The sequence below is a fragment of the Asterias rubens genome, chromosome 11 (genome assembly GCF_902459465.1).
Source record: "Asterias rubens chromosome 11, eAstRub1.3, whole genome shotgun sequence".
In the NCBI taxonomy this organism is placed as follows: domain Eukaryota; kingdom Metazoa; phylum Echinodermata; class Asteroidea; order Forcipulatida; family Asteriidae; genus Asterias; species Asterias rubens.
The window spans coordinates 16,943,163-16,958,694 of NC_047072.1; the positions used below are offsets into that span (position 1 = coordinate 16,943,163).

The 15,532-nt window shown below is 38.4% G+C and overlaps 4 protein-coding genes across 6 annotated transcripts in view; 2 read left to right on the forward strand and 2 right to left on the reverse strand.

The window, feature by feature from the left end:
• The window catches only part of LOC117296470 (SH3 domain-containing kinase-binding protein 1-like), a 32,967-nt gene extending 31,348 nt beyond the window's left edge, over positions 1-1,619 (reverse strand). For 2 of the 3 annotated variants that reach the window (XM_033779415.1, XM_033779416.1), the window contains exon 1: positions 1,204-1,619. In XM_033779415.1, coding sequence (XP_033635306.1) covers positions 1,204-1,207 — 4 coding nt within the window. In that variant the 5' untranslated portion in view covers positions 1,208-1,619. The remainder of the gene's footprint in view (positions 1-1,203) is intronic. The other variant, XM_033779414.1, reaches the window with a different exon arrangement.
• Positions 1,620-2,266: 647 nt separating this feature from the next.
• Positions 2,267-5,064, reverse strand: LOC117296739. Its single transcript, XM_033779782.1, has 4 exons — positions 4,793-5,064; positions 4,051-4,182; positions 3,558-3,714; positions 2,267-3,107 (listed from the first exon to the last, which is right to left on the reverse strand). Exons 1-4 carry the CDS (start codon positions 4,887-4,889, stop codon positions 3,020-3,022), a joined length of 474 nt encoding a protein of 157 aa, XP_033635673.1. The 5' UTR covers positions 4,890-5,064; the 3' UTR covers positions 2,267-3,019.
• Positions 5,065-6,317: 1,253 nt separating this feature from the next.
• Positions 6,318-9,083, forward strand: LOC117296937. Its single transcript, XM_033780043.1, has 4 exons — positions 6,318-6,499; positions 6,879-7,010; positions 7,541-7,697; positions 8,400-9,083. Exons 1-4 carry the CDS (start codon positions 6,394-6,396, stop codon positions 8,479-8,481), a joined length of 477 nt encoding a protein of 158 aa, XP_033635934.1. The 5' UTR covers positions 6,318-6,393; the 3' UTR covers positions 8,482-9,083.
• A 678-nt stretch (positions 9,084-9,761) lies between these two features.
• LOC117296326 lies at positions 9,762-13,887 on the forward strand. Its single transcript, XM_033779189.1, has 4 exons — positions 9,762-10,947; positions 11,423-11,554; positions 12,556-12,712; positions 13,711-13,887. Exons 1-4 carry the CDS (start codon positions 10,842-10,844, stop codon positions 13,790-13,792), a joined length of 477 nt encoding a protein of 158 aa, XP_033635080.1. The 5' UTR covers positions 9,762-10,841; the 3' UTR covers positions 13,793-13,887.
• Positions 13,888-15,532: the final 1,645 nt, after the last annotated feature.

A 15,532-nucleotide genomic window follows, 5' to 3' on the forward strand; every position in this document is an offset into this window, starting at 1 on the left:
TTTTCTTTTATACAATACAATGGTTCAGTTCTATTTTATGAACTAAATTATCTCCTGTAGTCAGGCGTGATAGTTCTTGGAAAAAGTTTGATTATTTTATCGTGAACAAGGGCTGACCTCAATGGCGCTGATTAGGCTTTTTTAAAATAGACATTTCATTCGGTCTATTTAAATTAATACAATAAATTAGTTTTAGAATAGAAATACTAAGACCAAAGTAGTCTAAATCATATCATGCTTCTGTAGGTGTACCCAGGGTTTAAATTTACTGCAGGAACAAGGCCATAGGTTTTAATAATGGAGGTTCTAGGCATAAATTCCAGTACGATTTCTCCTTCTTTGTAAGTAAGTGTTGAATGCATGTACCGTGCACCACACTGGAATGTGTGGATGTCACGTTAGCGTTCCGGTAAACAGTAAACCGAGTTTATACAAAAGTGGGTGTTGTCATCAAATTTGGGGTCTAAAAAATATTTTATTTGATTACTCCACCAGCTTAATTACTAATTAGCCCAAATTATAGGATGGATCAATAGGAAACAAGAAGAAATGTTTAAGTTTTAGATGCCCGAGGAAAACCCACGCAATGAAAAGAATGCAAGGCTCCATCCAGTCCGCCGTCATGTTACTGTAGTGGGAATCCCTGTAGTGTTTACTGGTTCTAATCTCGACCTTTGTTGCATGCATACCTTTTTTAATAGACTTTATGTTTCAAAAATCTGTAAATTATAGGGGGCTATACAATTTACAAACAGACAAACAGTTAACACCTGTGACCTAATTTAAACATGTTAAAAAAACACATACTTTTCACAAACTAAACAACTGGATTTGTTATGATTTTTTTAGAGTAAGAAACGCAGCAAAAAAGAAACAAATCGTTCAGTTAATTATTCATCCCACTCCCTAAATCAAAACAAATATACATTGATACTGCTGTAATGTATCACTACCTACACCAGCTACACTACCTACTTCGTGTTCTTCATTCTTTCATTCATATACAATGTGTACACACCTACTTACACAGTACACGTAACGTACAGTGTGGGGAAAGAGTGCACAAACCACCGACTGTGTGTGAGAGTCGAGTGCGTAAAATCACACTGCAAAGTGGTTGCATCGGTCTTGAATTTCTCTCCCTTCCACCTCAAATATTCCAAAAATGCACCCTTCACCATTCACCCTGTATCATACACTCACCCATTGTAGCCTCTGCTATCGGTGACACATTTACAGGAAGTCAGAAAACGTCAAAATAGGCTGAAATATTCACGCTGATTTTGGGCCCAAGTAATGCATTTAAGTGCAATTGAGTCGTAGTGTTCACTTCCGCAATCTATGACCTCCATGACCTTTTGTGGAATGAGGTCAAGTTGTCACGTGGTCTTATTTATATCGAACAGGTAAAATCGCGCATCCGGAGGTCTTTTCGAAAAAACGGCTCGGGAATTTTCGGGATAAGGAAAGCACACGACTTCTAAAGTAGCCATAAATTATAGAGGTTCCTCCTCTATGAAATAACTACTAACTAACGGGGTCTAAGCTCAAGCCGAGCCGCAGTTTCGAAAAGGGACACAGTCACCGGGTAATTAAAGAGGCAGCGTTTTCTACCGACCTCTAGACTCACCAAAAAAATATGCAAGAAACATAGGCCCTAAAAATAAATAGCTAAAATTTAATATGGAGCTCATTCTGCGAAATACAAGTACTCAGACACAGAGCCTTTTATTTATTTTATTTGTGTAGAATATTCAGATCAAAGGCAGGCGCAAAAGGAGTCTCCGGGGCTGGCTCCAGCTCTCCACTTTCTTGCAGCCCCTCCATAACCCATTCTCCCAAGAAGTTCGTTAGATGATTAAAGCCATTGGACACTTTCGGTAAACAGTTTTATCCAAGGCCCACACTTCATGTATCACAACTTATATATAAAATAACAAACCTGTGAAAATCTAGGCTCGATCGGTCATCGGAGTCGGGAGACGGGAAAACCCACCCTTGTTTCCGCACGTTTCGCCGTGTCATGACATGTGTTTACTATAATCCGTAATTCTCGTTGTCGAGAATTGATAATTGCTTTAATGTTTTCTCAAAAAGTAAAGAATTTCATGGAATAATATTTCAAGAGAAGTCTTTTACCATTACCTTCTCTGTAAACCCTGTAAGTTATTTGTAAATCTGTGAAATTTTGTTTTCTGTTCCGAAAAGTGTATAATGGCTTTAAGATAGTGTCGCTAGAATACTAGACACAGTGCACACAATTAACAATTTTTTAAATGAACTGCTTTATTGTAGTGGTACTTTTGTTTATTGGTCTACAAGAATCATAGTAACCTTGTGTTGAAAGTGACGAATAACTTTTTAGTCGGGAGCAAACTTTTTGTGATGAGCGCCCTCTCGTGGGAATAATTAAAAATTTACACTGCAAACAAGACAGATCATCATCGGCAATGGTGCAATAAATAAACACTTTTCATTTGCACTCAAAGTGTTTTCTGTCAAATACGGAAGATACACTCTATTCCATCCGTAATTTTAGTCCATCTATTAATTTTGTGTTTTTCTTTTGAGTGTCAGGTGGTGACTTGAAATTTGTAATGAATGACCCAATCACCTGTAAAGATTATTCTATCAATGGATGGATTGAATGACGTCATCGGCCGCCATCTCTTTATGAATTGTGCACGCATGGATGGGGAGCTATTGTTGGCTAAGCTATTATTATTGGCTGAGCTATTATTAGCTTTCCATGGATGGAGAGCTATTATTGGCTGAGAGTCGTGCGTATAATATAGCGAGGATTACGTCCGCGTGCACTTTCCATTGTTTTACACCAAAGATGGTGCATGGCGGTCATGACGCATTATAATCCATCATAATATCTTTACATTGGAAACGATAAGAGAAAGTATTCTCAATCCTAAATCTACAAATAATTAGAATAATTCAAATTGTTTATTCAGAAGCAGCTTGACTATGGTCGAGATCGTCATACGAAGTAAAACCAATAGGCCTAAGATTAGGCCTCTTCTTCTTGTTTACGTTTGTTGAACATCAGTATGTGGAACTTGTATCCATCCGGGGTCTTCTTGAATATGGCCAGAAAACTGTGACAAAAAAATAGTTTTTCAAAGACGTTTATTTGAAGTTGACTAAAATTTTAGTCTTTATTTCATCATGTGATACAAATTTTAAGTCAAAGTGGCCATACTAATAAACTTCCCAGGCCCTAGCCGAATTGGCTGCTTTAACCACGGCTACGACTGTTGCTAAGTATGTTGCTAAGGACGTCCTATATACCTGAATGCATTAAGCGCGGAAATCTAGCCGTAGTGTAGCTGTAGCCAATAATTCGGACACGACCTCAGTTCGGTTGCTTTTATGTGTATGAGACAAGAAGAAGATGGCTGCAGCATGCAGGTGTAAACTTAATGTAATTTTGGCTGGTAAGTGTTTCTTTTAAGCAATACTTTTCTGTGCTTAGCAATTTGTTGTGTTTACAGCGTGAAATTGGGCCATGCTTATAGAGAAATAGTTATCTAATGGGATGAACTCACTTCCCTTCAATGTACTTTTCACCCAAGTCGTTGAAAAACTTGAAGTGATGCCTCTCGTAGACTAAGTTCTCATCTTTATCCATAGCCTCGATCTCTTTATAATCGTCTTCTATGCTAGCTGCTCTCTCAGCGATGTTATCAGCCACCAATCGTATCTCTGCAGTAAGAAAACCAGGTACCAGTTATTAATAAATGAAACGGGTTGTGAACTAAGCATCGAAAATCTTAGGGATAGACATATAGCCTTTTCGAAACAACGGCTTCTGCTTTGGATTCGGCTTCAGGCTAGCTTGGCTCCGCGGTTGACAATATTGCGCTTGGCGTAGTGTAAGAGACATCATAAAGACAATAAAACAAAGCTAAATGGAAATGGGCTGGACACACTGCCCAAACAAAATAACAATAGAAGTACAACAAGAATAATGTAATAGTAATTAGATGTTATTTTTTGATAAGAATTAATGTATAACTGAAAAACTTAAATAGTAAGTACCGTCATGTCCAACAAAGGGCGGGAATCCGTCAATCAGTATCATGGCATTTTTGTCGAACAAACTCAGTACAGCCTCCGTATCTTGTTCATTGCTGTAACGAACAACATTCTCGATAACGCAGATAATAACATCTGTAAATAAAAAAATAATATATCTTACGTTTGACAACTCTATACAATACAGTACACATAGAACACTATAAACCAATAATTACGAAGGGGAATGAGCCAATCGGTTAAAAGCACTGGACTCAAGCTCTGGTGTTTCTGATCAGCAGCGTGTGGATTCAAGTCCCAGTCGTGGAACTTGCGTCACTGAGCAAGACACAGGAACTATCCCAGTCGTGACACATCAGCAGCCGATTCCACGAAAGGCTAGGATTAATCCATGATCTGGAGATAGGACGAGTAAACTCGTCCAAACTTAGGATGGGTTCAATGCGTTCTAACGTCTATGGTTACGGAACTTAACTTGTCTCAAGTCCTAAGATTAATCCAATAGTAAGTTACATACAAATAATTTTGTGAAAATGACGGTTGTGTCCTCAAGCGAGACACTTATAACCATGATGCTTCGTCCTTCGGATGGGGCGTAAAGCTGTTGGTCCCGTGTGTTGTGTATTACGCACGTAAAAGAACACATTGCAATTATCAGACAGGGAAGGGGTTGCTTGACCCACAGCACCTTGTACATTGTAGGAAAATACAGTTAATATAAATATTTAGTTTACCAATTATTTACCTCGAAGATTATCTGGTTCTTCCGTCAGATTTTCATCCCCAGATTGAGTCAACACACCTACCGCCAGAAGCAGGGGTACAAGGTTGACGAGAAACATACTGCTTTTGAATCTTGCTCAGGATTGTGTTGTAGCAGAAGATAGTTTATAAAATTATGGCGAGGCTCATAAGTTTTGTGGAAATGTTTTTGATGCGACTGCACTGAATTGATAACACAGCAAGACTGATGAAATAGTCACACATGTATGACTTAATGATTATTCATTTTTATTTGCCTATCGCAGTTTATGCTATCCATAAGAATATGCTAGGTATTAAAGTAGTGAAGAGCTAACATGAATCTACATCAAAAAAGTAACCAAGGTTGTTTTTTTGCTCCTTATTAAAAAAAAATGTAATTACTTTGCCGATCGAACATTAGCCCATCCCCGATTAAAAATTGAATGAGCATTATTTGATCTTTTAATCTGTCAAAGTCTTTTAAAGTTTTGCAATTTAATGTCATCGTTAAATGTTTACAACATAATCCCTACCAGGCAATGATACCAAACGCAATTATGACTAATATTAGGCGTCTGTGGCGTACTAGTATATTCTCCAGCTGATCTTCCCAACTTAAAGGAACACGTTGCCTTGGATCGGTCGAGTTGGTCTTTGAAAAGCGTTTGAAACCGTTTGTTACGAATTGCAAATGGCTAGATAGATAATTTAAAAGTATAATATAATATACCATGAATGATGATGAATGAATGAATGAAAACAGACTCATTTTCTTATTTATTTTCTTTCTTTCATCAATTATGACCTACTGTTTGCTCGTAGCTTAAACCATTCACAATTTCATTGTTGAAAAGATTTAAAGTTTAATTTAAATGATTAGGGGAATATGCGCTGTTTGTCGTACTGGTAATAACACTAATGAGCAAATGAGAGGCAAGCACTATTGACAGTAAAATGGCGCCCTCATCGTGCCTAGTTACTATTGATACATAATTGAGCACGTTCGGTGGAGCGACGAGACTTGACTAGACCGACTAGACTAACCAGAAACCATATACATGTAGCACAGGAAGATTGACTATAATTGAACCATGCACTGGCGCATGCTCGACTATCGAGAGCTACGTCATATTTCAGGGCAAGTGTAGTTGCTTGTAAACCCGAACTTGCTCCTTGCTGTTTGCCTGAACATCTGACGTCACATTCGAGTCCCGTGAATAACACGAGAGAGCTTCCATCAGCCCAATGTCAATAATCACCTTTCACGTACATTCATTTCACCTTTAGAAACGCAGTCAAATCCTATAATACATAATAGCAAGTAAATGTACTGTACATAAAACACATAATGGACACCGCATGCAGACGACCGACAGTAAGCTTTCCATTACTGTGTTTTGATTGGTCTGAGGTGATGTTTGTCAACTGCACGCTTATCCAATGAAATAACTAGTTCTGAAAAGCAAGTACCAGTCTAACTTGCTATAAAAGTTGTGCATTGCAAGCCAAGTGCAGTTGCGTCCAAATCAAAGTCCACGTTTTTACGAGTTTTCAAAACTGTCTTTCTCTACAACACAATCCTTAGCAAGATTCAAAATCAGTATGTTTCTCGTCAACCTCGTACCCCTGCTTCTGCTAGTCGGTGTGTTGACTCAATCAGGTGTAGATGCAGATGAACATCTGGAGGAACAAGCGAATAATCTTCGAGGTAAATATTTTGATGAGCAATGCTAACATTTTTGGGCCCTTTTCGAAACCCCGGCTTCGGCTTTGGATTCGGCTCAGGCTAGCTAGGCCCGCGGTTGTTTTGACAATACATGTATTGCGCGTGCTTTGTGTACGCACACAGGGCTTCAGAGAGGACGGAGCCTGATGCCGAATCCATAACCGAAGCCGTGGTTTCGAAAAGGGCCTAAGTTAAGGCAGTGTAAACATAAAATTTATGAATCTCTTTAGTGTGAGTGTTGGCTCTGAAAAGAGCCTGTGTGGTCCCGTTTTCCATTTATCCACACCATGAAAGGCTTCAAACAATTCTTAAATCAATCAGAGATAAAACCAATGTATGTGATTTACTTTTGATTTGACAGAAGCCATTAAAGCCGTTGTTGAGACGGTATGCAAGTACAGCATGGAACATAATACAGATGGCGTCATGACCATGATTGATCCGGACGCAAGAGCATTGGTGGATGGTTATCCAGCATTTGTTGGATTTGACGGTAGGCCTCCTTTCTATTTTGTTATTCTGTCATACACTAATTCACTTCAACAAACTTAAAGACACTGACCACCTTTGGTAATTGTCAAGACCAGTCTTCTCACTTGGTGTATCGCAACATATCTGTAAAAATATGTGCTCAATTGGTCTTCGAAGTCGCGGGATAATATAGGAAGAAAAACACCATTGTCACACGAAATTGTTTGGTTTCAGATTTCGAGACGTCACGCAGGACAACTAACATAGTTGTTAGCATAAAACTTACTTGATAGTATTATCGTTGTGAGAAACGGCTCCCTCTGAAGTAACGTAGTTTTTGAGAAACAAGTAATTTCTTACTTGATATTTGAATTGAGTTCGAGACCTCAATTCAAGGCATCTGCTGAAAGCACACAACTTGTGCGAAGAGGGAGTTTTGTCTTTGCTGCTGTGTTTTGTTGGGTTCATGCATTTTTGTATTGTTCTTCTTGTTAAGCCGAAAAAGGAAAACAAATAATGATAATAATTGTTAATATTTTTTTGTAACTGTAGAGATACGAACTATTGTGGAGGTTTTCCCCGAGAAAGCATCTCACATCGATGTTAACTTCAAGGAGGTGAAACCTATGGATAAAGATGCGAATTTAGTCTGGAGTTTGTTTCACGTGGAGTTTTTCAACGAAGCCGGTGAAAAGTACAACGATGCAACGTAAGTAAATGTAAACCCGTAATATTTTTCATCGTCTTATACTATGAACTCTTGGGGTCGCTTTATATTATTTACACACGTACTAGTAATGGCACGCAATGAATAAGCTTTCGTGGAATACAGTGCAAAATGCTAATTCAAACTTCAATCAAAACATGAGACTCCTATTGACTTCCACGATGTGACCCAAATTTTTTATTTATTTATTTATTTATTTTTTTTTTTTTTTTGGGGGGGGGCTCTCAAATTTGTCCAATATAGAATTTTTGAAGGGCCTACAAAAATATATATGAGGCCGACGATCTGTGTTTTTTCCCGTAAGCAGCACTGTATGCTGCCGTTCATGCGAAGTACAGCCATCTTGTCCTTCTCACATTTAAATCAAGGTCACTTTTCGAAACCACGGCTTTGGCTCCAGAGATTCGGCTCACTAGCTTGTTGTTTTGACCATAATTATTGCGGGTGCTTCGTGAATATGAGGGCTTCAGACGGGAGAACGGAGCCTGAAGCCGAATCCAAAGCCAAAGCCGTGGATTCGAAAAGGGCCAATGCAACCGATCAGAGTCTGGAAAGCAAAATAGTCTGGCCCCGTTTATGTATGAAGAGTTTGTCGCATTGTATAAGGTTGTGAACTTGACGGCGAAATAAAGACTGTAATAATCAACCACAATAAACTATTGTTTTTTGTTTTGTTTTTCACAGTCAAGTGACTATCTTCAGAAAGAATCCAGATGGGTACAAGTACTACATAGCAGATTTCAACAAACGTAACCAAGCAGCTTAATCTACAGTGCCCTCTACAGCCATGGTGCCAACCAGGTGGTTACACTTTGATGTCCGTCACGATGGGCGTCAAATGCTGCTTCTGACCCACACACAAATACAACAACTCTCATTACTTTTACAATTTAATTAAGATGTGCATAATTTAAAATTTATTGTCATAGCTTAAAATAATACTTTCTCTGTCCAGATTTCTTCGGAAGAACCTTTGTGCGATAAAAGTGCAAAGAGTATTAACTTGAAAACACATCATTTAGAGACTATATAGTAATAAAATAGATATACTCCCCCAAAATTATTTTCGTAAGTGTTTATTTCTTTCGTTTTCTGTTTGTTTTTGCTTGGGAATTTGTTATTGTACGTAGCCCTACTACCACGTGAGCTAGTTAATATGAGTGTGATGCATGATGGGGCTGAGCATTTTCTGGATAGACCAATGAGCGTGTTTGATACTTTTGCCCATCCCAGCGCCTTAGGCCGAGCAAATCATAAATCATAGCTCCATGGTGCTACGCATAGGCTCGAGTTCAATTCAAAAATTCAAAAAATTCAATATTGGTTTATTTTCATATAAAAATACAAGACCAAATAAAAAGTCATAGACTAATGGCATTTGGTTAACAATAAAGTTACATAAAAAAAATATGTACAAGTTTACATGATAAGACAATAATTATTATTAAAAATATTACTATAGTTAAACAGACAAACAGGAATTGGGAAAACAGCTATGGACATGAGGGGGAACTTGTGGACACAAAATAAAAACAAAACAGCAACATTCTGTAGGCAAGGGAGGTTTGGACACAGTATGAGCACAAAGGAAATGAAACGGAGCGGTTATCATGAACTAATTGAGTTAAGCATCTGGAGCATTGAGGGGACTGGCGAGTTTTTGTATCTCTGAGTTTTTATCTGAAGGTGTTCTAGTTGCCTGGTGTTTCTTAAAGTATGCTCTGACAAATAATTAGACTCATGTTCTGGGGGGAGGAGATGGCGATGATTATCAGAAGTGAGCAGAGATTTGGCAAATTTAAGAACTAGGTGTTTACGCCTTTCATTCAATGATTCAAGTCTAAAAAAATTCAAGTGATCAAGATAAGACAAAATATTCGGATAAGCAATAATACGCAAAGCCCTTTTTTGAACCTTTTCAATATTATGAGCTCGTATTTCAGTGATTCCCGATGACCACACAGCAACACCAGATTCGAGTAATGGGCGAATGTATAGTTTATAAATAACAATGCGGTCATTGGCTTGAACTTGATTTTTCTTTAATTTACTTAGTACGAAAAGTCGTCGTAAAGCCATACTGACTATCTGTTGACAATCTGAGTTACGCCAGATACCAGCCAGACCGGATGCCCGAATCCATACAGGTGTACCTTTGACCTCGCAATCATTCGCAAGAAGATTTGTTGTAAATTCATACGTATATTACATTCAACATATTTTTAAATATATTTATTTTCATACTACAAATTATTCAAAATAATATTTTTTATTTAAACTTGAAAAAACACACCATTTTTTCTCTCAAAATGTTTATAGTTGGTTGTTCATCTTCAGGGAGATTCAAAATGGATTAGAGGCTCACAATACGTTGTGCAACTACTAATCAATCAGCATAAAATACACAATTTTATTGAGTCTAAATGCTTAGTTTAACTACTGGGGATTTATGATGTCATTTCATGGAGCATATTGGTTTTCTTTCTATCTTTTTTTATCTTTTTTTTTCTTTTTTTTTTAGGTTTCATTTCTTTCTTTCTTTCATCAATAATTGGCCTGTTCTTTGTTCGTAGCTTAAAATACTAAAACATAAACTTTTGAAAAGATTAAAAAATTATGTTTAGTTTGATTGATGGGGAGGTAAATTTGCGCTGATTACTTTTAATGACAGGGGGATTTGCGCTGATTGCGGTCTTGCATAGATTCATCAATGCTACTGTACATAAAACACACGTGGACACTGCATGCAGATGACCGACAGTAAGCTTTAATATCTGTGTTTTGATTGGTCCGCGGTGATGTTTGTCAACTGCACGTGTATCCAATGAAATCATTGTATCAAATGAAATCACTGGTTCAAAAGCAACCTGTCTTTATCCTTGCAGATGAATACAGGGGACCAGTCTTTAACTTGCTGTAAAAGTTGTGCATTGGAAGCCAAGTCAGATAAAAATAATGAGAATGTTTTATTGTGATTGACAAAAGAGTAGTCATCGCCAAGCTACACATACGATTATTTACAGTCATTTCATTATACAAGTCAGTAGCGAAAAATCCATTCGCGTTACAAGTTATCAACAACTATATTTGTCTACAACACTATTCAAAGCAGGATTCAAAATCAGTATGTTTCTCGTCAACCTCGTTCGCCTGCTTCTGCTGGTCGGTGTGTTGTATGAATCTGGGGTTGATGCAACTGAGCAACTGAGGGAACAACCAAGTGAACTTCGAGGTGAATATTTGTACACGACAGACCATGGTTTAAATGTTAAGATAACGGTTTTCGCAGTGTTATATAAAGAACTTTGTGATGAACCTGGTTTCCTCTAACTATCTTATAATTCGTAAATAAAACAATAGTTGAAAACGAGCAAACGGAATATTGATGTAAAATTAATTACAACTGCGGTAACACCACGATGAATGTGACTACTTAATAAGTAGATTACGTTCATTAGAGAAATGTCTTGCTTTATATTCAACTACCGCGAAGTAGATTTTGTGGGATTTCGGGAGACTTCTTAGTTCTGAAAAGTACCTGCTTTTTAACTACTACCTGCCTTGACTTAGGTTTTACAGTGGATCGTCGTTAACTTCACTACGGCGGAGATGTTATTTACTGATGTTTGTGATTTTGCACTTTTTCAATAAAACTAAACCAAACATGAGATACACAAAAGTTTACGTGTTTTAATTTTGATTCTCAGAAACCATTAAATCCGTTGTTGAAACGTTGTCTAAGTACAGCCTGGAACGTAATACGGAAGGCGTCATGTCTGTGGTTGATCCGGATGCCAAGCTTTTGATGGACGGTTATCCAGCCTTTGTTGGACTCGAAGGTAGGCCTTTACTTATTATTTACGTCTTTCTGTCAGACACTAATTCACATTATTACAACTTAAACTTGTGTGAGTTTTAGACTGAAGTAATTTTAATTTAAAAGAGTCTTACTTACCCCAAACAGTTGTTAGCATAAAACTTACTTGGTTTTACGAGCAATGGAGAGCTGTTGACAGTATAAATCAGAACATTTTGCAGTATATTGGAGTAGGTTTACTTATTTTTTACAATTTTTTTGAAAATACCGTCAGGCAGTCAACAAGATGCAGCCATTTTAAATGAGAGGAATCCAATATGTTCTGATTATAGTTTCCCAGTGAGATTGCTATACCGGTTTTAATTTATACAAAGTTAAAAATTATATTTATTTTTTTACGGGGGGGGGGGGGTGTTACAGCAGTAACAACATTATATATTTCATACTGACTCGGGGTAATGATACAGATATGTCGATGATCACAGATAATTGATTGAACAACACACTGTATTATTGAAATTGGAGTAACAGAGCGGACGTAGATGGAGCCAGCATAGGGAACAATTGACCAGGGCCCAATTTCATGGCTCTGCTTACCGTAAGCACGGAATCGGCGCTTACGGAAGCAGGGAATTCTGTGCTAACGGCAAGCGTATTTCACGGGTTAGCGGCGAATTTGGGCTTCTGCGTGTGCGTACTTCACTTTACTAGGCATTCTACGCTTACAAGGCTAGCGCAGAAATTCGGCGCTTGCACGTACGCGGGGAATCGTGATCGTAAGCGCAGAATTCTGCGGTAAGCAGAAGCATGAAATTGGGCCCTGATAATAAATGCTTTTGTACTTTTCGCTTTCGAACAGACAACCACACGGGAACAATATCACACAACATTACACACCAAACAGACACAGATCACAATTTAAGACCGACAGTAATTGAGACCAGAGAATGGATTAGTAAAAAACCATAAGTATAACATGAGAATTGTAAACTAATATTTCGTTTCTTATTTTGATAACTGTAGAGATACGAACCATCGTGGAGGTTTTCTCTGAGAGAGCATCTCACATCGAAGTAAACTTCAAAGTGGTGGAACCTATGGATAAAGATGCGAATTTAGTGTACAGTTTGTTTCATTTCGAGTTTCTCAACGAGTTGGGTGAAAAGTACGTCGGTGCTACGTAAGTATACCCATGCAAATATTTCTTCTTCTAGTACGAACTCTTGGGGGCTCTTTACACTTGGTGCATTCGTTTAGCTTCCCCGGGTCGACCCCGGTGTGTGGCGGTTTTGTTTTCCAGGACGAACGTGGGTAATTATCTGCACATGTTCGTCCTGGAAAAAGAAAACGCCACACACCGGGGTCGACCCAGGGAAGCTAAACGGACGCACCCATACACAGCTCTGGGTCGACCCCGATGTGTGGCGTTTTTTTTCCCAGGACGAACGTGTGTTGATAATTACCCACGTTTGTCCTGGAAAAAAAACAACGCCACACACCGGGGTCGACCCAGGCAAGCTAAACGAACGCACCCATCAGTCATACACGTACTACGTAATTACATATCGCAACGAGGGGTGCACCTCACTGAATAAGCTTCCGTAGGATACAATGCAAAATGCTGTAATGTGATTCACACTTTAGTAAAACATTAAGGGAAACTATCAATTGACTCTTAAACTTGCATACTCAATTTGATATGGGGAGGCCCAAGGTAGGTGAGTTAATATTCACCCTCCAAACAAAAACACCCCTTCGCCAGTGTTATTTTCCAAACGTCCAAGCATCAATCTTGAACAATGACCGTGCAGGGCCTATGGCATCCAATACCCCTAAGTTGGTAGTCGGGCGGACACAATTGCATTATGCAGCAGCGTCCGGGCGGACACGATTGCATATGCAAAACCGTCCGGCAGACATTATTGCATTTGCAATAATGTCTTCCGGATAGTATTGCATGGGGACATAATTGCAGGGGAAACCGGCGGTCTGTTTTTGTTTGTTTCTGTATTCGCCAACCAATATAGTTGACGCTGCTCGGGCCGAAATCGGCTCGAGAGACGTTGTGACCACGGGTGTTGGGAATGTTAGAAATTCTTTTGTGCCATACAGACCGATGCTGGGCAGCAACCACAACAAACCTTTGAAATATTATTATCTTTTGTTTTGTTTTCACAGTCAAGTGACTATCTTCAGAAAGAATCCAGATGGGTACAAGTACTACATAGCAGACGTCAACAAACATAACCAACCAGCTTAAAGTGGCGCCCTCTATCATGCACGGTGTGTCAACCAGGGGGTTGCACTTGGGTGTCCGTCACGATGGGCATAAATGCTGTTTCGGACCCCCCCCCCCCTTAACAAATACAGTTGCTCCCATTACTTTTTAAATTTATTTAAGATGGTGTACATTTGATTTTTAATCTGACATAGCTTAAAACAATACTGTCTCTGTAATTTTCCTCAAATAAATGGCTGGTATGCATGAAATTTGACGCTCTAAATATCGACAATGGACAGATATGTTTTGCTTTACTCCGTAAATACATGTAACTGTCGTTATTCTTTTATGAGAGTATGGAAATAAATGTATTCTTGAATTGAATTGAAATAGAGTACCTTTGTTCGATGTCAGTGCAAAGAGTACTAAAAAGTATCATATCTAAGCTGGAACCATGTTTATTCGTTCTTCGGATGGGACGTAAAGCTGTTGGTTACGTGTGTTGTGTCACGCACGAAAAGAGAAGGGGTTCACCCCGGTGTTCCTGGTTTGATTGGCTGCATATTGCGCTAGAACACCTTGTTGAAGAGGTAGGTCTCATAATTCAAACGTAGTCCCATCATACCTTGCAGGAAAATACCGTATGTTACAACGCATGACATGCACGCCATAATTATAAGAAGCCACTATTATATTTAATTTACCCACCATGTACCCACCAGATTCGTTTTTCGTGTTTGGTTCTCTATGTTTTGTTTTTTTTGTTTTTTTTCTCTTTGTTATCGTTTGGGAATTGTTTGTATTGTACCTAGCCCTACTGCCACGTATTGCTGGTTTGTTAGAAGAACATTAAACTTTGAATTGTTAGAGAACAAATGGCATTATGATTAATGGAATCTAGCTGTCCTGAAACATGTGGACAGATGGCTGAGTGACTCACTGGCGTCTAAATTAATATCACCAGCTGGCCTGGGACAAATGTCTCCTGACCGTCTCCTGACGATGACTATATAGAGCAAGCTAGTCGAAACGTTGAGACTAATTTAAGAACTCACTTCACGGTATACAGTGCAGTTATTAACGATCCTATAAGCTAGAGTAGTAATCCCAGCTGATTTTCTATACCTTCCGCCCATAGGTACAATAGTTAAAAAGCAGGACAGTTCTTTTCAGAACTGAGAAGTCTCCCGAACAAGAGAAGTCTCCCGAACAATCAGATAAATCTACTCCGCTGTAGTAGAATATAGAAAGACAGTTCTCTAAAAAACAAACTCTACCCGACAAGTAGATACATACACATGCCGGTGTTACCGCAAACCAACAATATATATACGTTGTATTTATAAACCTCAATCTTTTTCAATTATCTGAGATATTCTGAGAAAAAGTGACAATACAGATGGACCGAAAAAGTCACCCTTTTCAACACAAACACAAACAATAAGCCGATAAAATAGTTCAACCGGAAAATCTGTACTAACAAACAGGATAGTTTGTGAAACTCCATTAAAACTGTATAAAAACGGGTGCCGGGTGTGTGTGACGTGAGTAATTCAAAGGATGACCGGTTTTTAAACTTCGGATAAAAAAAAATCAAGAGCGGAGCGGCATTTTTATTTTGATAGATTGGGTCACAAAAAATGATGAACGAGGATCGTGATAAACGTATTTTTGAATTTGATTACAGGTGCAGGCACTAATATTATCCCAATTTATCAAAATAAAAAATGGTTTCCTTACATAGATTGTAGACTATCAAAGTAACTTTCAATAAAAGTG

Excerpts from the sequence above, each read along its gene's own strand:
- LOC117296739 (XM_033779782.1), bottom strand. The coding sequence starts at position 4,889 with ATGTTTCTCGTCAACCTTGTACCCCTGCTTCTGGCGGTAGGTGTGTTG. Across the intron at positions 3,715-4,050 it reads GCCCTTTGTTGGACATGACG|AGATACGATTGGTGGCTGAT; the intron begins GTACTTACTATT and ends TTCTTACTGCAG. Across the intron at positions 3,108-3,557 it reads GAAAAGTACATTGAAGGGAA|TTTTCTGGCCATATTCAAGA; the intron begins GTGAGTTCATCC and ends TTTTTGTCACAG.
- LOC117296937 (XM_033780043.1), top strand. The coding sequence starts at position 6,394 with ATGTTTCTCGTCAACCTCGTACCCCTGCTTCTGCTAGTCGGTGTGTTG. Across the intron at positions 6,500-6,878 it reads ACAAGCGAATAATCTTCGAG|AAGCCATTAAAGCCGTTGTT; the intron begins GTAAATATTTTG and ends TTGATTTGACAG. Across the intron at positions 7,698-8,399 it reads GAAAAGTACAACGATGCAAC|TCAAGTGACTATCTTCAGAA; the intron begins GTAAGTAAATGT and ends TGTTTTTCACAG.
- LOC117296326 (XM_033779189.1), top strand. The coding sequence starts at position 10,842 with ATGTTTCTCGTCAACCTCGTTCGCCTGCTTCTGCTGGTCGGTGTGTTG. Across the intron at positions 10,948-11,422 it reads ACAACCAAGTGAACTTCGAG|AAACCATTAAATCCGTTGTT; the intron begins GTGAATATTTGT and ends TTTGATTCTCAG. Across the intron at positions 11,555-12,555 it reads AGCCTTTGTTGGACTCGAAG|AGATACGAACCATCGTGGAG; the intron begins GTAGGCCTTTAC and ends TGATAACTGTAG.